Below are 24958 nucleotides of genomic sequence, written 5' to 3'. Positions count from 1 at the left end.
GCAACTCAGTTTATTATCTATGCATAGACACTTTACCCCGACCTACAGCTGAAGTCGGAAGCTTAACACTTTAGACCTTAGCCAGATATTGTGAAATACTCCTGACATTTAACCCTAGTAAAAATTCCCCGTCTTAGGTCAGTTAAGATCACAACTTCGTTTTAAGAATGTGAAATGTCAGAATAATAGAGAATTATTTATTTCAGATATTATTTATTTTGTCGCATTCCCAGTGGGTCAGAGGTTTACATACACTCAATTAATATTTGGTAGCATTGCCTTTAAATTGTTTAACTTCGGTCAAAAATTCCAGGTAGCCTTCCATAAGCTTCCCACAATACGTTGGGTGAATTTTGGCCCATTCCTCCTGACAGAGCTGGTGTAACTGAGGTTTGTAGGCCTCTTTGCTCGCACACTCTTTTTCAGTTCTGCCACCAACTTTCTATACGATTGAGGTCAGGGCTTTGTGATGGCAACTCCAATACCTTGACTTTCTTGTCCTGAAGTCAATTTAACACAACTTTAGAAGTATGCATTGGGTCATCCATTTGGAAGACTCATTTGCGACCTAGCTTTAATTTCCTGACTGTTGTCTTGAGATTTTGCTTCAATATATCTGCATAATTTCCCTACCTCATGATGCCATCTATTCTGTGAACTGCACCAGTCCCTCCTGAAGCAAAGCACCACCACAGCATGATGCTGCCACCCCATGCTTCACGGTTGGGGATGTGTTTTTCGGCTTGCAAGCCTCCCCCTTTTTCCTCCAAAACATATCGATGGTCATTATGGCCAAACAGTTCTATTTTTTTGTTTCATCAGACTAGAGGACATTTCTCTAAAAAAGTATGATCTTTATCCCCATGTTGTGCAGTTGCAAACCGTAGTAGCAACATCATGATGGGTTTAGGGAAAATTGGAGTATCGGTAGCCTAAACCTATTGATGTTACATTGAGCTGGGTGAATGGAATATGAATGACAGTCATTCAATACGATGTAATAGAAATAAGGCGAGCCATAAAACAAATAAAATCGGCATTAAGTGTCTACCCTTTGTACAACGCCAAGGATTTTATTCACAATATGTAAAGCGTGTAGTGTTTAGTCATCTGTTGATCACTACATTCTGCAGTGAAGAACAATGTAATCTACAGTGTGGGGCCTTGACTCGTCTGAAGTTGTTTCCTTTAACCTCTTGCTCCTACTTGGCACGCAGGCGTCCCATCTAGACATCGGGAAATGCAAATGCTAAATGCTAATAGCACTCATTAAAACTCAAACGTTCATTAAAATACACATGCAGGGTATTGAATTAAAGCTACACTCGTTGTGAATCCAGGCAACAAGTCAGATTTTTAAAATGCTTTTCGGCGAAAGCATGAGAAGCTATTATCTGATAGCATGTAACACCACAAAAGACCTGCAGGGGACGTAAACAAAATAATTAGCATAGTCAGCGCTACACAAACCGCACAAATAAAATATAAAACATTCATTACCTTTGACCATCTTCTTTGTTGGCACTCCTAGATGTCCCATAATCACTATTGGGTCTTTTTTTCGATTAAATCGGTCCATATATAGCCTAGATATCAATCTATGAAGACTGTGTTATCAACGAAAAAAAATACCGTCTTATAACGTAACGTAATTTTTTTTAATTAAAAAAGTCGACGATAAACTTTCACAAAACACTTCGAAATACTTTTGTAATGCAACTTTAGGTATTAGTAAACGTTAATAAGCGATCAAATTGATCATGAGGCGATGTGTAATTCTATAGCTGTACGTCTAGAAATAATGTCCGGGTAAATCTCAACCAAAATATCCAGTCGGAGACCTGAAGAAATGGGCTGTCTCTTCTTCGTTTGACCAAGAAACAAAGCCTAGGCAAATGACAAGACTGTTGACATCGTGTCGAAGCTGTAGGAATTGCAATATCGGCTCCAGGTAATTTGCTTTCCCATAGACAATACATGCAAGTGGCGCATTGATGTATTTTCCTATTTTCAGTGATCAGACTTTCCTGCGCTTTTCGATGAAACGCACGTTCTGTTATAGTCACAGCCGTGATTTAACCAGTTTTATAAACGTCTGAGTGTTTTCTATCCACACGTACTAATCATATGCATATACTATATTCCTGGCATGAGCAGCAGGGTGCTGAAATGTTGCGTGATTTTTAACAGAATGTTCGAAAAAGTAGGGGGTAGGAGTAACAGGTTAAGAAATACAGTGGGGCAAAAAAGTATTTAGTCAGCCACCAATTGTGCAAGTTCTCCCACATAAAATGAGAGGCCTGTAATTTTCATCATAGGTACACTTCAACTATGACAGACAAAATGAGAAGAAAAACACATTGTAGTATTTTTAATGAATTTATTTGCAAATTATGGTGGAAAATGAGTATTTGGTCACCTACAAACAAGCAAGATTTCTGGCTCTCACAGACCTGTAACAACTTCTTTAAGAGGCTTCTCTGTCCTCCACTCATTACCTGTATTAATGGCACCTGTTTGAACTTGTTATCAGTATAAAATACACCTGTCCACAACCTCAAACAGTCACACTCCAAACTCCACTATGGCCAAGACCAAAGAGCTGTCAAAGGACACCAGAAACAAAATTGTAGACCTGCACCAGGCTGGGAAGACTGAATCTGCAATAGGTAAGCAGCTTGGTTTGAAGAAATCAACTGTGGGAGCAATTATTATAAAGACCACTGATAAACTCCCTCGATCTGAGGCTCCACGCAAGATCTCACCCTGTGGGGTCACAAGAACAGTGAGCAAAAATCCCAGAACCACACGGGGGGCCCTAGTGAATGACCTGCAGAGAGCTGGGACCAAAGTAACAATGCCTATCATCACTAACACATGTGTCCCCCTGCTTAAGCCAGTACATGTCCAGGCCAGTCTGAAGTTTGCTAGAGAACATTTGGATGATCCAGAAGAAGATTGGGAGAATATCATATGGTCAGATGAAACCAAAATAGAATGTTTTGGTAAATACTCAACTTGTCATGTTTGGAGAACAAAGAATGCTGAGTTGCATCCAAAGAACACCTTTACCTACGGTGAAGCATAGGGGTGGAAACATCATGCTTTGGGGCTGTTTTTCTGCAAAGGGACCAGGACGACTGATCCATGTAAAGGAAAGAATGAATGGAGCCATGTATCGTGAGATTTTGAGTGAAAACCTCCTTCCATCAGCAAGGGCATTGAAGATGAAACGTGGCTGGGTCTTTCAGCATGACAATGATCCCGAAACACACTGCCCGGGCAACGAAGGAGTGGCTTCGTAAGAGGTCCCGGAGTGGCCTAGCCAGTCTCCAGTTCTCAACCCCATAGAAAATCTTTGGAGGGAGTTGAAAGTCCGTGTTGCCCAGCAACAGCCCCAAAACATCACTGATCTAGAGGAGATCTGCATGGAGGATTGGGCCAAAATACCAGCAACAGTGTGTGAAAACCTAGTGAAGACTTACAGAAAACATTTGACCTCTGTTATATACCCTTTGTTGGCAATGACAAAGTATTGAGATAAACTTTTGTTATTGACCAAATACTTATGATCCACCATAATTTGCAAATAAATTCATTAAAAATCCTACAATGTGATTTTCTGGATTTTTTTTTTTTTCATTTTGTCTGTCATAGTTGAAGTGTACCTATGATGAAATTGACAGGCCTCATCTTTTTAAGTGGGAGAACTTGCACAATTGGTGGCTGACTAAATACGTTTTTGCCCCACTGTATGTCATGAGACATAAGGAACTGAAACATGCCTTTGCCATGAGATGAGGGTGATTCATCCGACAAAAACGTATGACCATCAAAGAAATGTCCCGATCCGTCTATATTCCGACAGATATAGAGCGAGAGAGCAATGCACCTTGAGGAAACATGCAGTGCGAGGAAAGCCGTTTTCCCTCCAAGCGGCGCGAGAACACAGAGAAACGGGCTACGTCTTTGTACTGCAGTATGGCGGCAGATCAAAGTGTACAATCTATGGAAGCAGATCACAGGAACGTGTTTTTCAATGTGATAGAAGGGAGCGAGTAGCCTAGCAACACTTCAAAGCAGCTACTGTGTGGAGGGGCATTACCCATAGCGTAGTCAGAGCATAGCATTAGAACACAAGATGAAATATGTACAGAGAGGGACCACTGGATGGTCAGCTTTTAGTCCATTGTATGAAGGTTGTTGAATATTCCAGTTTGATTTGTACTTTCCCTTCTCCAAAAACATTACTGTATCTGAAAGATATCTATGAAACACAGAGAGCAGGTGTATTAGTAAGAGATATGCCTATGTATTCTTGAGATTTAGCCTACTGTGGAGGTAGCCTAGATATTTCAGAATTCACCACATTGGATTGTCCCGCCTTAAAATGAGACCAATGGATTGTAATCTTACCTTTGTTATGAACAGAGTAGAACAATTAACTTCCAACAGATTGTAATGCAGAGATGGAAATATACAGAAACCTGTTATCAGAGAGGTACATACACTAGTGAGCAAGGTAGTGACTGACGATTTCAGCAGACCGTCCAGTGTGGTTAAATTGTGCGCCAAAGTGCAACGGCTTGTGACCATTTGTTTTTGTACAGTCTCTGTAGCGGATTTGAATATAGAGGATAGGCCCATCTCATTGGCCTTCTTCATTATTAGGTTTGCTTACTAACAGACAAACACTAGCACTGTGGTACACAAGGTCCTGGTATTCCAATGAGGTGCTCCAGTGGCCTGGAATTCAAATGCAGGCACACAATTCAAACCAGGCAACTGAGTTATTCAACTGTATTTTTTCCCCTTTCCTCCATTGCTACAGTCTGCTACAGAAAACGAAGGACTGCCCACTAGGTCACAGATTTCACAAATTTAAACAGCAATCATTGACTAACTACAACTCTGGTACACTACATCAATATTTCTAATGTACTGTGGCTCAATGCAACCGGTCAATAATAATGAATTGCTCCATCCCCCCCATTATCTCAAATGTCATTATGAGCTGAAATACAGCGAATACTGGATAAGAAAACAAAACCCCAAAACCAGATAATCAAGGGCTTTGCCTAAATAGTGTGCTCTGAGCGAGTGTAGGCATCGTTCATTTTGTGCTTTTCTTCCCTTTTTCCCTTGAAATACGTAGCTTCTGTATTAATAATGGGATGAATACGTAACTGTAATCGCCATGTGTGTAAACAGTTAAGCCAGAGCTCTGCCTCCACTTTCAATACAAGAATAACATGTGACATCACTTAAGTTCCACAGGGTTAGCGGCGTGAGGAGAGGCCAAAGAAAGTTGCTTTTGTGCTTATGGACTGGGAGTTTGAAGCATTTCGCCTATTTTTAGCACATTTTCTTTGGGCAAACTAGAAGGTTCCTGCTTGCAAAAGCAGAAGACAAAGTTCTTCGCAATCCATTTTATTTCTCAATCAAGCCTGTCTCGCATGCTTCTGTTCTGACTGGGTGACCAAAATAGGACAGATGTCACAGACCAGAAACACAAGCAGAATGAAAACAAACAGGATGAAAGCAGTCACATCAAAAATGTCTTCTCATCTGAGTCGGTCTTGCCATCAATCCTTCAGTCCTGATGGCTCGGTTCAAAAAGCATCCTGACTAGAGAGAGAAACAAGCTATGTCTGTCTCTCTAGGCCTCCTGTCTTCACCTTCTCCTCACTGCCTTTTCACTTAGATATTACTAGCCCCTGTTTGACTACTATGCTAATCCCATGCTAAACTCAGCACACAAGGACACTGTCTGAGCTCTGTGGTAGGCCTGACATTTGAGCTGTGTGATTCACTGGCAGCTAGAGGTCTTGATGACTGCGTGTGACTGTTCATGGCCTTTGCCTTTTTGCACTTGCCTAAAGAATTACAAGGAGCTGACAAGTCTGACCCATTGTCCCTTCTTGGATGGCTGCTGCATCTTAGACACTAGCGCCGGCTGTACAGCCGATTAGAGACTCATTTTCAGCCAGGTCATTTTTTCCACTTAAATTAACCAGGCTACTTTTCTATAGAACTCGCCAGCTTGTAGCCCTAAAAAACAGATATGAGTTACCTCTGATTCATTCAGCCAGTCCTATGGAGAAAATGAAATGGGGAAAGAATAGAATTATGGGATAAAGTCTGAGGTTAACACAGACTTAGGAGATCTCCTAAATGTTTTGTTCTATGAGACAATCAGTCAACATGACATCAGAAGGCTACCACCTAACCCAAACTTGGACTAAAAGAAGCCTAATGTTACTCCTTAGCCCAAGAACCTTACATGTCCTGTTTATAGGGTGAATTGGCTCTGGAAGCTAAAACAGCGAAATAATCCATCAAAACGTCAAACGATTCTCAATTGCATTTCGTGAACTAACACTCGCATTTGACCCCCCCCTCCCTCTTACTAGCCCCGACTTCACTGACAGCTAGTTTGAGAACATTTATTACTTACTATGACTGATATGTGGTTGTCCCACCTCAATATCTTTTAAGATGCACCAACTGTAAGTTTCTCTGGAAAAGAGCATCTGCTAAATGACTAAAATGTAAATGCAAAATTGCAGTACAGTTCTAGAAACAGAAATCCCTCATATCACACCAAAATAATGTAGTAAATGCTGAAACACACACTGTGCACTGTTTTAACAGTTGCAGCAGACAGTACTTTTCACTGACAACACGATTGTGGCATCTGTCTTCCGTTTACACAGATTTTAGGAGACGCAAAAAGTGAATTACCACAGGTAGTCCACTCGGTCCTATAACATGGAAATATGGCTGTGTGGGAAGCCTAATAAGGTGTGTATCAATTTAACTTTTACTTTTTTATTATTATTATTCCTCTCCACCAGTCAGTACCAGGTGTTAATGATTACACATCTTTGAAACCTAGGCTAATACCAAGAGGGAATGCCATAAGACTAATGCTGTCAGTTGCGTAAGGGGGACACTACCAACTGAATATTTAAATGTGACAAGTTAAAATTCCGGGAAAAAAGTGCAAAGATGTGCCTAGTTAAAAATGTGAAAAAGTTTTGGACATCTTTCAAGGAGAAATTGTGGGGACTGTGGTCAGTCCACATTTTTCAAATACTTGTTCCCTCATATCAGCGTCAATGTCCATTTTTATTTCTAGCCAGCTTGCCTTTAATGCTTACAAAATTTGGATCTGCACGTGCATAGTGGGATAACGGAGCTCACAGTTAATGCTATGGAATTACTAGATTATGAGGCTTCCATTGTGAAGTCAAGCAAACAGCACAGTGCTTCGGAAATAACAAGCATATCTATGACAGATGCACAAATCAAATTTTAAATCGGTCACATAGACATATTTAGCAGATGTTATTGCGGGTATAGCAAAATACTTGTGTTCCTATCTAACAATACACACAAATCTAACAGTAAAAGAATGGATTGAAGAAATGTATACAGTACCATTCAAAAGTTTAAGAACACCCACTCATTAAAGGGTTTCTTTATTGTTACTATTTTCTCAATTGTAGAATAGTGAAGACGTCAGAACTATGAAATAACACATATGGAATCATGTAGTAGCCAAAATAAGTGTTAAACAAATCAAAGTATATTTTATATTGGAGATTCTACAAAGTAGCCATCCTTTTCCTTGACAGCTTTGCACTCTTGGCATTCTCTCAACCAGATTCACCTAGAATGCATTCCCAACAGTCTTGAAGGAGTTCCCACATATGCTGAGCACTTGTTGACAGCTTTTCCTTCACTCCGCGGTCCAACTCATCCCAAACCATCTCAATTGGGTTGAGGTTGGGTGATTGTGGCGGCCACGTCATCTGATGCAGCCCTCCATCACTTTCCTTCTTGATAAAATAGCCCTTACACACCCTGGAGATGTTGGGTCATTGTCCTGTTTAAAAACAAATGATCGTCCCATGCTGTGGTAACCACGCTGATTAAGTGTGCCTTGATTTCTAAATAACTAACAGTGCCGCCAGCAAAGCACACCTCCTCAATGCTTCACGGTGATAACTACACATGCAGAGATCCCTTCACCTACTCTGTTTCACAGAAACAGCGGTTGGAATCAAAAATCTCAAATTTGGACTCAGACCAAAGGACAGATTTCCACTGGTCTAATGTCCATTGCTATCGTGTTTATTGGCTCAAGCAAGTCTCTTCTTATTGGCGTCCTTTAGTAGTGGTTTCTATGCAGGAATTCGACCATGAATGCCTGATTCACAGTCTCCTCTGAACAGTTGATGTTGAGATGTGTCTGTTACTTGAACTCTGTGAAGCATTTATTTGGGATGCAATTTCCGAGGCTGGTAACTCGAATGAACTTATCCTCTGCAGCAGAGGCAACTCTGGGTCTTCCTTACCTGTGGCGATCCTTATGAGAGCCAATTTCATCGTAGCGCTTGATGGTTTTTGCAACTGCACTTATAGAAACTTTCAAAGTCTATGAAATGTTGCTGATTGACTGACTGTTCATTTCTTCCCTAGATCCTGACTAGTCTCCCAGTCTGTCGGAGTTACCATCAGGTGCTTGGTAACCTCCCTGACCAAGGCCCTTCTCCCTTGATTGCTTAGTTTTGGCCGGGTGGGCAGCTCTTGGAAGAGTCTTAGTGGTACCAAACGTCTTCCATTTAAGAATGATGGAGGCCACTGTTCTTCGGGACCTTCAATAATATATAATAATAATAATATATGCCATTTAGCAGACGCTTTTATCCAAAGCGACTTACAGTCATGTGTGCATACATTCTACGTATGGGTGGTCCCGGGAATCGAACCCACTACCCTGGCGTTACAAGCGCCATGCTCTACCAACTGAGTTACAGGCATTTTTTTGGTACCCTTCCCCAGATCTGTAATTCGACCCAATACTATCTCGGAGCTCTACGGACAATTCCTCCAACCTCATGGCTTGGCTTTGCCATGCACTGACAACCGTGGGACCTTATATAGATAGACAGGTGTGTGCCTTTCCAAATTATGTGCAATCCATTGAATTTACCACAGGTGGACTAAAATCAAGATGTAGAAACATCAAGGATGATCAATGGAAACAGGATGCACCCAATTTCAAGTCTCACAGCAAAATGTCTGAATACTTATTTAAAGGAGAAAGGGGGGTAGCTCGACAGCTGTACAACAATGCAGTAAACTGAAATGTGTCTTCCGCAAGGGAACTAACTGTTGGTTAACTGCCTTGCTCAGGAGCAGGACAGATTTTTACCTTGTCAGCTCAGGGATTCTATAAATAAGGTATCTGTTTTTTTTTATTTGTAATACATTTGTAAACATTTCAAAAAACCTGTTTTGCGCTTTGTAATAATGAATTGTTGTGTGTAGACTGAGTAATGTATTTTATTTAATCAATTTCAGAATAAGGATATAATGTAACAAAACATGGGAAAAGTCAAGGGGTCTGAATACTTCCCAAACTCACTGTATGTAATGGGATGTAGACATTATGAACAGTATGTGGACAGAATATGGTGGCTTGGTTGACAGATAACGTAAACAGAGACATTGACACACCAATAGGTGTAGTGTGACATGGTTATAAAATTGTTTTGTTTTTTAACTCTACAAGGCTCATTGTTTCCTGAAGAGCTATGGAGATGAGAGCGACAGGCATGATGCCATATTCATTTATTATTATGTTGTACTAATTTAGTACATGCACAGATGACTAGAATGGTATGCTCCACTATGAAACATAATGAAATGTGTAGACCTACTAGCACACGGTTAACGAGACAGCAATGACAACACGTGACAGACGTAATTGTTTCCTCAATGTCAAATACATCAGCATGTGGCAGTGTCACTATCGCCTCGCCCACTATTTTAAGTGGTCTATCGATTTTCTGGGCCATCATTGTGCGTATCTCTTGCTGTGAACAAACCGCAGGGCGCCAGGGACAATTGCCTGATGGTTGAAATGTACTGGAAATAATTACCCTTGCAATAAACAATAGCATGTGAAAATTTAACCGATATAGTCCACTGAATTTGCTTATTGCCAAGTGTCCCATGCAGCCAATTCAAGCGGCTACAGATAAGGAGTCCTGATTATTTAAGTCACTTCTTGGAGAGGCCTAAAGTGTACAGCTGAAACAGTGTCTATTAATCAAAACATTTCCATTCAAGCTCAATATGCCTAATGACACACATTTAAGGTTAGTTTGGAATTGGTTCAGGCCAATAGCATTAGTGTAGGTTTATGTTTTGTATGCTGTTTAAATACAAATTGAGCAAATTCGTAGCCTATTTCACTGTCTGGGAAACAATATAGCCAGTTTACATTGTCGTTTGGAAAATACAGGAAACGTAAACTCTGATGCGTTCTGAAGTCTGAATATGTTCATGACAGAAGTGGCTGGGCTACTATCAAATCCTGTTATGTAAAGTACCTGGAGATTATCTCCCAATGATAGAGCTTTACCGGGATGTAGTCAGGATACGTAACACTGTAGCCGCATGGCAACAGTAACGCAGAAACAAAGAATTGTAACAATTTAGCGAAGGGGTGGTAGCGGGAAATTATAGAACACTGACAGTAGCAGAGAGGTTTCACAAATTACAACATTTTCAGATTAGCATCACTGAAGGCTAATCAAATAATTATACTGACCTGTTGCGTTCTTTCCGCCGGATTCATCATCACAGCTTGACGAAAACTGTTATCCACATAAGACGCCATTGTTTTGAAGACGCGTTAAAAACAATTAAATTGCTTATCTTGTTGACAATTTAATGTTCGCGGTCTGGGTATGCACAGACCAAGCCACAATCCTTGTTCCCACTTTGTTATCCACTAAGAAAACTCTAGTGTGCTTAAAAAATGATAATTAGTCCCCCCGGCCAGGCCACAATGTGAGCCTCGGGGTTTATTATGTCCCCAAACCGATACTAGAAGGCTGCCACCGGTCCAAACAAACTTGCTATCAAGGCGCGGATCGAATAATCCAGATTCCAACACAGTAGATCTGTTGCTGTACAATTTGTATTATGGTAAAACGGTTCCTTTATCTAAACCGACACTAAAAGCCAATCCATTGATCTTCAGCATGTTTGCGTTTGCCACAATTTCATGTATCCGCCTTCAAAGAAAAAAGTTTACATCTATCCTGACAGTAACCAGTTGTCCATTTTTTAAAATAATAAACCTATACATGTAGAAAGGTAACCTTTAAAAAAAAAACGTGACGATGAGGCCACAGCTTTCTGCTGTATGCCGCCATGGTGACTGACACAAGGGAAAGCTCATGGGCGAGTCCATTTACAAAAATAGAGCCGGGGGACAATGCATTGTGGCCTACAAAGCTATCCTTTGTCGCCATCCAATGACCTAACCTGGAATAAAACACACAGATAGGCTACCGAAGGGGCAAATACTTATGCACATTTGGGAACAATGAATTGTTATGGACCTTAACGATGTGAAAATATCAGATTTTTTTTCCTATTTATTGACAACATGAAACTCTATTTGACTGGAATTTCATTCTGCTTTGATATATGTTGGAAAATATAAAGTGTAGAAGTAGGAATGGGGAAAAAGTTATATTCAGTTACATTTAATGATATTATATTTCCTTATTCTAACCACGTGTTATATTTGTATGCTTCAGTGCTGTTCAAGCTCTTCTATTCAAGAAAAATCTGTGGCCAATGGTATATTTACATTTTGTAAAATTGGAGAAGTTCAAAACAACTGGGAAATCTCCGTTTTCCAACTTCCGTGTGTTTAATGTCGCGTTCATGTGCTAGTCGGAACTAGGAAACTCGGAAATGTATAAATTGCTAACTGGTTGAACACAACAGGTGTATAACTACAATACTACAGGAGGCTGCTGAGGTTTGGGAGGCTCATAATAATGTCCGGGACGGAGCTAATGGTACGGCATCCAACACCTGGAAACCATGTGTATGATGTATTTGATACCATTGCACTCATTCCGCCCTAGCCATTACCACGAGTCTGTCCTCCTCAATACAGGTGCCACCAACCTTCTGTGAACTACAACCAGTTAGCAAGTCGTACATTTCCGTGTTTCCTATATCTTAATAGCACTTGAAAGCACAAACTTACTAGCACTAACACAAAAAAAAAATGTTTTGAACCATCATCCAACTCGGAATTCCAAGTTTCGAGTTTTCGACTAAAAGAGCCCTGATGTTATGATTTCGTTTTTTTTTACAAGTTCCCAGTTGTACAGGGTCTTATTTCACTGATTCCGAAGCCTGATAAAGACCCTCCTCTCATTGACAATTGGAGACCAATTACTTTATTAAATATTGATTACAAATTGATTGCTCTGGTTTATGTCAAACATTTTTTTTTTTTTTTAAAGGAATAGATACCATTATAAATTAGACTCAAACAGGATTTAGGAAAGGCTGTCATTTAAACTCTGAAATTCGTTTAGTCTTGGACCTTTTAGATTATTCAGATGAAATGGACTCAAATGCTGTTGTTTTTGGGGAGGGACTTCTGTAAAGCCTTTGACACAATTGAACATTAATTTCTCTATCGGTCTCTTGAACTTTTTGGTTTTGGTGAAAATGTTATCAAAGTCATTTGCATGTTTTACAACGATATAAATAGTTATGTGATACTAAACCGTAATACATAAAAAGATTCAGTATTAACAGAAGTGTACGACAGGGATGCCCATTTTCGCACTTTTTATTCATTTTGGTAGTGGAACTTCTATCTCTAGATATTATGAATAATGCAAATCTGCGTGGTTTATCCATTTTCCACAGACAATTCAAAATTCCCTAACTTGCAGACTATACTACTCTTTTTTTTAAGATAAAGACCAGGTTTCCCATGTCCTTAATGCTATCACTGCATTCTCCATTGCATCTGGATTCAAACTAAATGTTTCTAAATGTGAAATCTTATATTTATGACTGATGATAAAGAAATATAAAATATTCCTGTAAAGGACTGTGTTAAATATTTAGCAATACATCTATCAAAAAACAGACAACATATGAATTTCTCTCCTAAAATTAAGAAAACCAAGAATATATTTAATAATTATGTACAAAGGGATCTTTCTATAATTGGGAGAGTGTTTCTGTCCAAGCTTTGTGTACCCCCCATTGTCTTTATTTATAAATCTCTCTACCTGTAAAGAGATCAACAAGACATTTATTGACTTCATCTGGAAAAGTAAGTCTCACAAATTTAAAAAGTCAGTCCTCTCAAATAAAAAATCTGAAGGTGGTCTGGAAGTGTTGGATTTTGTTGACATAAATAACCCTTTCAAGATCAATTGGTTGAAAAGATGTTTGGTCAATAAGGAATTCATTAGGTATTTCATTCCAAACAATGTGTTTAATAAATTGTGAGTTCTTCTATTTGTACTGAAATGTAATTATATTCCTGAAAGATTACCCACTAAAGTTGCTAGGTTTCACCAACAAGCTTTAATGCCCCGGAAAATATGTTTCCTGCACAATTTTTCCCCACATAAAGCTCTTTTGTGGAATAATTCAGACACAACTGAAAGGAATGAGTCATTGTTCTACCCTAGCTGGCATGAGAGGAATATTTACTTTGTTCATGTTTTTGACAACAGGGGTAATATTCTTTCATCTGAACAATTTATGACATTGAATGAGTTTCCAATACCTTTTCAGAGTTTATTTATGTGATCAAAGCCATTCTCAGTGGTCTAACTACAATAATGAATTCTCATCTAGCTTTGGTGATGATCACAGAGCTTATCCAGAACTCAGTTTGGAAGGAGTGGGTGTCACACCCGGATCTGTTTCACCTGTCTTTGTGATTGTCTCCACCCCCTCAAGATGTAAACCATCTTCCCCATAATTCCCAGTGTATTTATTCCTGTGTTCTCTGTTTGTCTGTTGCCAGTTGTTCTTGTCATGTCAAGCTTACCAGCGTGTTTTTCCAAGCTCCTTTTTTTTCTAGTCTCGGTTTTTCTATTCCTCCCTGTTCTGGCCTCTTGCCTGCCTTGACACTAAGCTTGCTGGCCTGATCATTCAGCCAGCCCTGACCTCAAGCCTGCCTACCGCCCTGTAACATTTGGAACTCTGAACTGGTTCATGAAATTTTGCCTGTCCTCGACCTGCCTCTTGCCTGCCCCTTATTGTTCAATAAATATCAAAGACTCAAACCATCTGCCTCCTGTGTCTGCATCTGGGTCTTGCCCTGTGTCGTTAGAGTGGGCTTACTTGCAAAATCTTGTTATGACAAATAAGACAAATTTTCCGTTCACGGAACCAACTTGAAACATTTTCTGGAACATGCTTATTACTGACATTGTCTCGAAAAAAGCTTAGTTAATGCCTTACAAATATTGTATACCCAACAAATGTAAGGATGTTGTAACGTCGTTCTTCGTTTGTAGAAAGAGAGTCGGACCGAAATGCAGCGTGGTGGTTACTCATGTCTTTAATGAAGGAAGAGCGATACATGAAATAACTATACAAATGCAAAACAACAAAACGGAACGTGAAACCTAATTAAAGCCTATCTGGTGAAACTACACAGAGACAGGAACAATCACCCACAAAATACACAGTGAAACCCAGGCTACCTAAATACGGTTCCCAATCAGAGACAACGAGAATCACCTGACTCTGATTGAGAACCGCCTCAGGCAGCCAAGCCTATACAACACCCCTACTCAGCCACAATCCCAAATACTACAAACCCCAATACGAAAATACAATATATAAACCCATGTCACACCCTGGCCTGACCAAATATATAACGAAAACACAAAATACAATGACCAAGGCGTGACAGATGTGCACTTTAAGATTCTACATAAGATAAATCCATGTAATTCCATGTTGTCCAAATTTGTTGATATTGATGATATCTGCATTTTCTGCAAAAATGGGGGTGAAAATCTGACTCAGTTGTTCTATGAATGGAAATCTGTGAGATATTTTTGGAAAAACCTTGCAGAATACTTACTTACTCATGTTTTTGACATGAATGATATATGTCACTATTGCAACGATAAGACAATTGAAATGATCGTGAACATTTTTATTCTTGTTGCCAAATACTTTACAGAAAAAAATCCAGATTTCTATACTAAAATTACAAATATTTTTGATTGAATTTAATCCTCTTGTAAAGACAATGTCCATAATGAATCATTATAATGCAATTTTTTTCTGAGTGAATACACTTGTAATAGAATTGTAATTTTATTGAATAATTTTGCACGCCCAATTTTTCAGTTTTTGATTTGTTAAAAAAGTTTGAAATATCCAATAAATGTCGTTCCACTTCATGATTGTGTCCCACTTGTTGTTGATTCTTCACAAAAATACAGTTTTATATCTTTATGTTTGAAGCCTGAAATGTGGCAAAAGGTCGCAAAGTTCAAGGGGGCCGAATACTTTTATGGCAAGGCACTATATATATATACAGATATATATATATATATATATATATATATATATATATATATATACATATATGTATGTATGTATGTGTATGTGTGTTTTATGTTATTTACTGTATACAATACAGTTCACAAGGTTGAGTTCACTTAGAAATGTCTTGATTTTTGAAACAAGAGCTATTTTTTTGTCCATTAAAATAACATCAAATTGATCAGAAATGCAATGTTGACATTGTTAATGTTGTAAATGACTATTGTAGATGGAAACAGCAGATTTGTTTAGGGAATATCTTCATAGGCGTACAGAGGCCCATTATCAGCAACCATCACTCCTGTGTTCCAATGTCACGTTGTGTTAGCTAATCCAGGTTTATCATTTTAAAATGCTAATTGATCATTAGAAAACCCTTTTGCAATTATGTTAGCACAGCTGAAAACTGTTGTTCTGATTAAAGAAACAATAAAACTGGCCTTCTTTAGACAAGTTGAGTATCTGGAGTATCAGCATTTGTGGGTTCGATTACAGGCTCAAAATGGCCAGAAACAAAGAACTTTCTTCTGAAACACATCATCTATTCTTGTTCTGAGAAATGAAGGCTGTTCCATGCGAGAAATTGCAAAGAAACTGAAGATCTCTTACAACTTCCTTCACAGAACAGCACAAACTGGCTCTGAACAGCACAAACTGGCTCTAACCAGAATAGAAAGAGGAGTGGGAGGCCCCAGTGCACAACTGAGCAAGAGGACAAGTACATTAGAGTGTCTAGTTTGAGAAGCAGATGCTTCACAAGTCTTCAACTGGCAGCTTCATTAAAGTACCCGCAAAACACCAGTCTCATTGTCAGCAGTGAAGAGGCGACTGGCCATATCTCAGACTGGCCAATGAAAAGATTAAGATGGGCAAAAGAACGCAGACACTGGACAGAGGAAGATTAGAAAAAAGTGTTATGGACAGACTAATCTAAGTTTGAGGTGTTCGGATCACAAAGAAGAACATTCGTGAGGCGCAGAAGAAAAATGAAAAGATGCTGAAGAAGTGCTTGACGCCATCTGTCAAGCATGGTGGAGGCAATGTGATGATGGTCTGGGGGTGATTTGGTGGTGCTAAAGGGGGAGATTTGAATAGGGAAAAAGGGTTCTTGAAAAAGGAAGGCAGTGGACAGTGGACAGTGCTTATTTGGAGCCAATTTCCTTCTAAAACAGGACAATAACCCAAAGCACAGCTCCAAACTATACAATAACTATTTAGGGAAGAAGCAGTCAGCTGGCATTCTGTCCATAATGGAGTGGCCAGCACAGTCACCAGAACTCAACGCTGTTGAGCTGTTGTGGGAGCAGTTTGACCATAAGAAGTGCCCATCAAGCCAATCCAACTTGTGGGAGGTGCTTCAGGAAGCATGGGGTGAAATGTCTTCAGATTAGCTCAACAAATTGACAACTAGAATGTCAAAGGTCTACAAGGCTGTAATTGCTGCAAAACAAAGGATTCTTTGACGAAAGCAAAGTTTGAAGGACACAATTATTATTTCAATTAAATAATTATTTATAACCTTGTCAACGTCTTGACTATATTTTCTAATATCATGTATGTTTTCATGGGAAACAAGGACATTTCTAAGTGACCCCAAACTTTTGAACGCGTGTGTGTGTGTGTGTGTGTGTGTGTGTGTGTGTGTGTGTGTGTGTGTGTGTGTGTGTGTGTGTGTGTGTGTGTGTGTGTGTGTGTGTGTGTGTGTGTGTGTTTGTGTGTGAATATATATTTATTTTACATTTTTTGGTATATACTGTATTTAGTATTTTCTTGTTTATACCTGTTTTTGTTATTTTAGACATAGACAGTTTGATGTAGGGATGTAAAATGTTGATATTTTTGTATAATGAATAAACAGTAAAAATAAGAGTTCCCAGTTGTCTTGAAAGCATGGTGAAAACTATGTGTCGCATTGCAACAGCCCACTGACCTCATCACCAGCGCACACTGGGTTCACATATCGACCGCGGGCGTCCTGCGGTAACTGTGTATTTGGCTGCTAGTAGACTATCTAGTATGAAATTAAAAGTTCCAATGGAGATAAGCACAATGGTACAAGGAAGGCCCCCAAAAAGCCTATGGTCAAAGTCTGGTTTATACCGGTATGTGTCATGTAATTCTTGGGTTTAATGTACAATTTTGTATAAGTAGGTTACAACAATAATGTATTATTAGCTACGTAGGCTATGGTGTGTAACCTATAGTATGTTCCATTTTATTCATGGTGCAATTATAATTAGGCTTATTTTTTAATTATACATTGGGGATGTTTCATGATATGCTTATTGGTATTTTGTGATTTCAATGACATGTAGATGGGTCAGGACAAGGAACTGTGGGGGTGAGTGGATAACAGATACTTGACACAGCCCTTTCATTGGCAAATGCCCTCTAAAGGGTACTACTTTAGATTAAGGCTCTGTGTTGTTCACTATGTATGAATGGCACATTTCACTATGTTGATTCTAACAAGGTCCAGATGGAATTGGAGACTACAGTGCAAGATTCATCGACGTTCCCCGCTAGATTGGGGTTGGCCCTTTGTCACCTATGGGTACAAGCGATTTGAATGACCTGTGCCGGCCTACTCCCTGCACCCTACCCCCCAAACATTGCTACATTGGAGGGGTGGGATGGGGCATGCAATATCACCAGCAGCTGAACAGAAGGACTCCGCTTAGCAATATGCAAATTAAGGTGGAGCCCAAATGAAGCCTGTGAGCTGGATGTTAATTAGATTATTAATAAAGGAGGGAGTTAGGCGACCTTGATGAACATTTAGTAGATTAGCCGCACAGTGCACAGAGTGTTGTAAGAAGACAATACTCTAGTCACAATTCCCAAAGTTGTCACGGCTCATGACCCTATTCTTACACATACATACACTCATTCTGATGACAGCATTACATGGGTATTAAGACAAAGCCACTTCAATTGTGACATTTTTATTCAGCCATCCATTTAACTGTTATAACAGAAGTTTTGAAGTAACTCTGACCATGTTGTTCCTGTAGAGAGCTGAATTCCGCTCCGGCCTTGAGGACAGAGTCACCAACCGATATCTAAACCCATGGGAGGCCCCACATGTGGTAACCCATACTTTATTGAATGTATTTTATTTTCAGTCAGTCAGAATCATTTTACCTGCGCTCTGTGCACATGTCCAATGGGAAAGTGATAGCACCAAAGCAGGCATGTTGAGTGAATGTATGTGAATTGTTCTCCAACCATTATTTACCACTTCCAGTTTTGCAGGCATTCACCGCCCCACTTTCTAGATAAGCAATCTGTCGAGGCCCGCAGCAAAATCGTTTGGGCGCACAACGAGTATGAAAATTACACCCAAGACAACAACAAATATGTTCTTCTCAACAGTAAGTAAGTCATTAACTCTAGGAATGTGACATTTCCTCCCTTACCAAAGAATGTAGGACACATTTCATAGCTGGATATACGCTATACAGACCCCTTGACTTCTTCCACATTTTGTTACTTATTCTAAAATGTATTAAATAGTTTTTCCCCCTTATCAATCTTAAAACAATACTCAATAATGACAAAGCAAAAACAGTTTAAAAAAAAAACATTTTTGCAAAGGTATATATATATATATATATATATATATATATATATATATATATATATATATATATATCACATTTACATATGTATTCAGACCCTTTACTCAGTACTTTGTTGAAGCACCTTTGGTAGCGATTACAGCCTCGAGTCTTCTTGGGTATCAAATCAAATCAAATTTAATTTGTCACACCGAATACAACAGGTTACAGTGAAATACTTACTTATACAAAGCCCTTAAGCAACAATGCAGTTAAGTCAAATACCCCCCAAAAAAAAAAAATGAAATAAAAGTAACAAATAATTCAAGAGTACTGGTACAGAGTCAATGTGTGGGGGCACCGGTTAGCCGAGGTAATTGAGGTAATACGTACATGTAGGTATAGTCATTAAAGTTACTGCATAGTTAATAACAGAGAGTAGCAGCAGCGTAAAAGAGGGGGGGGGGCAATGCAAATAGTCTGGGAAGCCATTTGATTAGATGTTCAGGAGCCTTATGGCTTGGGGGTAGAAGCTGTTTAGAAGCCTATTGGACCTAGACTTGGCACTCCGGTACCGCTTGCCGTGGGGTAGCAGGGAGAACAGTCTATGACTAGGGTAAATGGAGTCTTTGACAATTTTAAGGCCTTCCTCTGACACCACCTGGTACAGAGGTCCTGGATTGCAGGAAGCTTGGCCCCAGTGATGTACTGGGCCGTAAGCACTACCCTCTGTAGTGCCTTGTAGTCAGAGGCCGAGCAGTTGCCATACCAGGCAGTGATGCAACCAGTCAGGATGCTCTCGATGGTGCAGCTGTAGAACCTTTTTTGAGGATGTGGCGGATGTGTTGTTACCTACCCCTACCATCTGGGGGTCGGCCCTTCAGGAAGTCCAGGATCGAGTTGCAGAGGGAGGTGTTTAGTCCCAGTGTGTGGAGTAAAGGTGGTCTAGAGTTTTTCCCTCTGATTGCACATTTAACATACTGGTAGAAATAAAGTAAAAAGGATTTAAGATTCCCTGCATTAAAGTCCCTGGCCACTAGGAGCGCCGCTTCTGGATGAGCGTTTTCCTGTTTTCCTGCTTATGGCCGTATACAGTTAATTGAGTGCGGTCTTAGTGCCAGCATCGGTTTGTGGTGGTAAATAGACAGCTATGAAGAATATAGATGAAAACTCTCTTGGTAGATAGTATGGTCTACAGTTTATCATGAGATTCTCTACCTCAAGTGAACAAAACCTCTAGAATTTCTTAGACATTGTACACCAGCTGTTGTTTACAAATATACATAGACCGCTACCCTTTGTCTTACCAGGCTGCTGTTCTATCCTGTCGATACAGTGTATTACCTGCCAGCTCTATGTTATTCATGTCGTCGTTCAGCCACACCTTGGTAAAACTTAAGATATCACAGTTTGAATGTCCTGTTGGTAGGATATACGTGCTTTTAGTTCATCCACTTTATTATCCATCGATTGTACATTGGCCAATAGTACCGGTGGAAAAGGCAGATTAGCCACTCGTCGTCGGAAACTCACAAGGCACCCTGATCTCCTTCCGCAAAATCTCCATCTCTTTCTCCTGCGAATGACAAGGATGAGGGCCCGTTTGGATGTCTGGAGTAAATCCCTCTCGTCCGACTCATTAAAGACACTACAAGCTTGGCACAGCTGTATTTGGGGAGTTTCTCACATTCTTCTCTGCAGATCCTCTCAAGCTCTGTCATTTTGGATGTGGAGCATCGCTGCTCAGCTATTTTCAAGTCTTTCCAGAGATGTTCGATTGGGTTCGAGTCCAGGCTCTACTGGGCCACACAAGGACATTCAGAGAATTGTCCCGAGGCCACTCCTGTGTTGTCTTGGCTGTGTGCTTAGGGTTGTTGCCCTGTTGGAAGGTGATGATGCCACCACCAAGCTTCACTGTAAGAATGGAGACAGGTTTCCTCCAGACGTAATGCGTGGCATCCAGGCCAAAAAGTTCAATCTGTGTTTCATCAGACCAGAGAATCTTGTTTCTCATGGCTGTGGGTGGTCATGTGGTCATGTGCCTTTTACTGAGGAGTGACTTCTGTTTGGCCACTCTACCATAAAGTGCCTGATTGGTGGAGTGCTGCAGAGATGGTTGTACTTCTGGAAGGTTATCCCATCTCCACAGAGGATCTCTGGAGATCTGTCAAAATGACCCTTGGGTTCTTGGTGACCACCCCAACCAAGGCACTTCTCCCCCGATTGCTTAGTTTGGCCGGGCGGACAGCTCTAGGAAGAGTCTTGGTGGTTCCAAGCTTCTTCCATTTCAGAATGATGGAGGCGACTCTGTTCTTGGGGACCTTCAATGTTACAGACATTTTTTGGTACCCTTCCCCAAATCTGTGCCTCTTCCCAATGCTGTCTCGGAGCTCTATAAACAATTCCTTTGACCTCATGGCTTGGTTTTTGTTGTGACTTTCCAAATCATGTCAAATCAATTGAATTTACCATAAGTGGACTCCAGTGAAGTTGTAGAAACATCTCAAAGATGAACAATGGAAACAGTATGCACCTGAGCTCAATTTCAAGTCTCATAGCAAAAGGGTCTGAATATGTATTTAAATAACATATTTGTTTAAAAATATATATTTTAATAGATTTGCAAAAATGTCCAAAATACTGTTTTCACTTTGTCAGTATGGGGTATTGTGTGTAGAGTGATTAGCATTTTTTTTTTTCAATCCATTTTAGAAAAAGGCATGTTGTAGAAATTATTTTACATGGGACACTCAAAGTCAATCTTAAATGAATTAACAGTTAACTGGAGAGGTTCCAATAAACTTGATGCACCGTAGTGAACGTCTGTCAGGAGCTCTAACGGGGCAGTCCGGTTAGTTCCCTCCCTTATACAAGTTAAATTTGTATGATTTACTTTATTCATCATTCATAATTAATGTTTGCTTGATTCATGTGACGACCAATACTGGGTCATGCATGTGACAGACCAATACCACACGACGATTCTTCTCTTTAAGCTGAGACCTTGAAACTGAAACTGATATCCCTTTCTCTAAACAAGGTTATGGGCGTACTGCAAAATTGCAGATACTAATAGTGAGGATTTGTTCAATCAGTCACTTGCATGAACACAGAAATTGGTTATTTTATGAAGCACATGAATAGAACAGAAATTGGTTATTAGAAAATCACAAACTTAAAAATGTCCATCACAGGCTGTAAAGTATCAAAATGTGGAAAAAGTGAAGGGGTCTGAATACTTTCCCAAATGCACTGTATATAAATGAGTATGTGGACACCCCTTCAAACTAGTGGATTGGGGTATTTCAGCCACACCCATTGCTGACAGGTGTATAAAATTGAGCACACAGCCATGCAATCTCTATAGACAAACATTTGCAGTAGAATGGCCATAATCAAGAGCTCAGTGACTTTCAACGTGGCACATTTATAGGATGTCACCTTTAAAACAAGTCAGTTTGTAAAATTTCTGCCCCGATAGAGCTTCCGCAGTCAACTGTAAGTGCTTTTATTGTGAAGTGGAAACATCTAGGAGCAACAACGACTGTACCGTTTTGTGCTGTTACCATGTTGTGCTGCTGCCATGTTGTGTTGCTACCATGTTGTTGTCATATTGTGTTGCTACCATACTATGTTGTCGTCTTAGGTCCAGTGTTGCCAACTCCTCAGTAAGGAAAATGGCCATTGGCTGTCCTAAAACTCGCTAAATGACGTCATCACCTAATTTGCATAATTTGTCATGTGCATTTAAATGTGATGGACGCTATAGGAGAGAGAAATAACGTCGTGGGAGAGACCAAAAGTGAGTAAAAAAACAAAAAAGTGAGTAAACTACAAATGAACTTTCTTCTGTCGATTCTTTTTTATGTCACAATTCCAACCCTCCTCCTTTATACGGGCTTGGGGCCGGCAAAAGTGACCCAAAAGAGACACTCTGACGGAGTTACTTTGTTTTTTATTTTGTTTTTATATTTCATAATTTGGTTTGGGTTTTAACCTTATGGTCCACTTAGGAGCCTACAACAAGTCACAGTAAAACATGAACATTTTTAACCATAACATATATATATTTTTTTAAATGTATACAATCTACATTAACAATCTAAATGGACCAAAAAGAGACACTAGAAAAAACTGTCAATGGCAATTTGAAAAATGTACTAGTCTGGCCTTAATTCAGGTTAAAACATTTTTTAAAAATGTAAATCAGGGCAGGATCAGCCAGCGGCGGCTTCCTGCATGAGCGAATCAGTTGCATTCTGGACGCGGAGGGGTGAACATCTCCTGCTCTGACTGCAGCTGGGAGGGACTGCTGAGCGAGGACTGGGCCGCCTGTGAGTGCGTTGGGACAGCGGTGGGGCCCACGGCAGCACCCGCTGCTCATTGAGAAGAGTAATAACGACACGTGCTTTCACGTCAGTCTCCAAAAGTCTCCAATAACACCAGAAAAAGTCCACTGATGGATGGGTGCCCAAACTTGATAGGAAAAAACGTTGGCCTTTTTAAAAGGATACAAGATCCAAGTAGCTGAGCTGAACCCAGATCAGAAAATTATTTCCTGTGTTGCATAATTCATCAGGATGTGTGCTCTGTAAATGTGTTCTGAAAATGAGCAATGCTGTGGATACAGTCACTAAAGTGGTAAACTTCATAAGAACAAAATCTTTAAACCACAGGCAGTGTGTCTCACTGTTGGAAGAGACAGAGTCGAGTCATGCAGATCTCCCCTACCACACAAATGTGAGATGGCTGAGTTTAGGGAATGTGCTTAAAAGGGTGTGGGACCTGAAGTCAGAGATTATTGAGTTTTTGCAAATGAAAGGAAAATATATGGATTTCATTCAACTGCAAGATAAAGTATAGTCCTCATGAATGAACTGAATTCCAAACTACAAGGAAAGTGCCTTTTTGCACATCAGATGTACAGCCTTGTCAAAGGCCGACTTCAAGGGAAAATTACTCCTCCTGACCCGCCAAGTAGAAGACAACAATCTCACCCACCTTGAGACACTACTAGTCTGTTCCCTCTCGGATGACCAGCGGGAGTATACATCGCTGCTGCGTGCTTTGAACGGTGAGTTTTCTTGTCGTTTTGAGGATTTCAAAGTGTTGAAAAATGACATGTTGTTGGTTTCCTCTACTTTCACCTTCAATGTGAATAACGCTTCTACTGACCTGCAACTTGAGCTCATCGATCTTCAGTCTGATGCAGTGATTGGAGAACTATTCAAAACAATGTCACTGACGAGGTTCTATGCATCTCTCCATGGTCAAAACATTCCAAAGATAACTAGTCATGCTCAGAATATGTTTGTCCTGTTTGGGTCAACCTATGTATGTAAACAGACATGTTCAGTGATGAAATATAACAAGTCAAGGCAGAGATCATATCTTACTGACTCTCACCTCTCAGCAATCCTGCGCATAGTGACGTCAGAAACGAAACCTGACTTCACTGCTCTAGTCAATGCCCATCAGAGACTTCACTCCTCACACTGACTGAGTAGTTTAAATGTAATGTTGAGCTATCTCTATTTCCTGTGTTTTTGCGCATACCCGTTAACAAGAGTTCTGTCCGTGGTGTGGTGCTGAATGCACAGTGTACTTTTCCCTCTGTGTAGTTCATTGCATGTTTAATAATTAAAATACCTACCAAAAGGAGAACATGGATGTTGTTCATTTTTGTGCATGTTAAAAAAGTAAAATAGGTAGCATATCTGGAGGTGATTTACAGTAGATATATCTGTCAATTGTCATACACATGATGTATAATCATGTAATATGATTCTGGCCCACGATAGCAAAAATATATTCTAATGTAGCCCTCCATGGAAAATAATTGCCCAGGCCTGTGCTTGCAACTTTGTGGCAACAGTTGGGGAAGGCCCTTCCTTCCCTGACACAGAATGGCAATGCCCCCGTGCACAAAGCGAGGTCCATACAGAAATGGTTTGATGAAATCGGTGTGGAAG

At 40.0% G+C, this 24958-nt stretch overlaps 1 protein-coding gene across 13 annotated transcripts in view; it reads right to left on the bottom strand.

The window, feature by feature from the left end:
- The window catches only part of LOC118375339 (rap guanine nucleotide exchange factor 2-like), a 156835-nt gene extending 145515 nt beyond the window's left edge, over positions 1-11320 (bottom strand). For 4 of the 13 annotated variants that reach the window (XM_052511594.1, XM_052511609.1, XM_052511607.1 and 1 more), the window contains exon 1: positions 10628-11319. In XM_052511594.1, the coding sequence (XP_052367554.1) occupies positions 10628-10696 (69 nt within the window). In that variant the 5' untranslated portion in view covers positions 10697-11319. Of the gene's footprint in view, positions 1-10627 lie in introns of all 13 variants that reach the window. The other 9 variants (XM_052511605.1, XM_052511612.1, XM_052511635.1 and 6 more) reach the window with 3 other exon arrangements.
- Between the last annotated feature and the right edge of the window lie 13638 nt (positions 11321-24958).

The sequence above is a fragment of the Oncorhynchus keta genome, chromosome 4, assembly GCF_023373465.1.
Source record: "Oncorhynchus keta strain PuntledgeMale-10-30-2019 chromosome 4, Oket_V2, whole genome shotgun sequence".
Classification (NCBI taxonomy): domain Eukaryota; kingdom Metazoa; phylum Chordata; class Actinopteri; order Salmoniformes; family Salmonidae; genus Oncorhynchus; species Oncorhynchus keta.
Note: the sequence above shows the minus strand (reverse complement) of the source record. Positions and strands in the feature narration are given on the sequence as shown.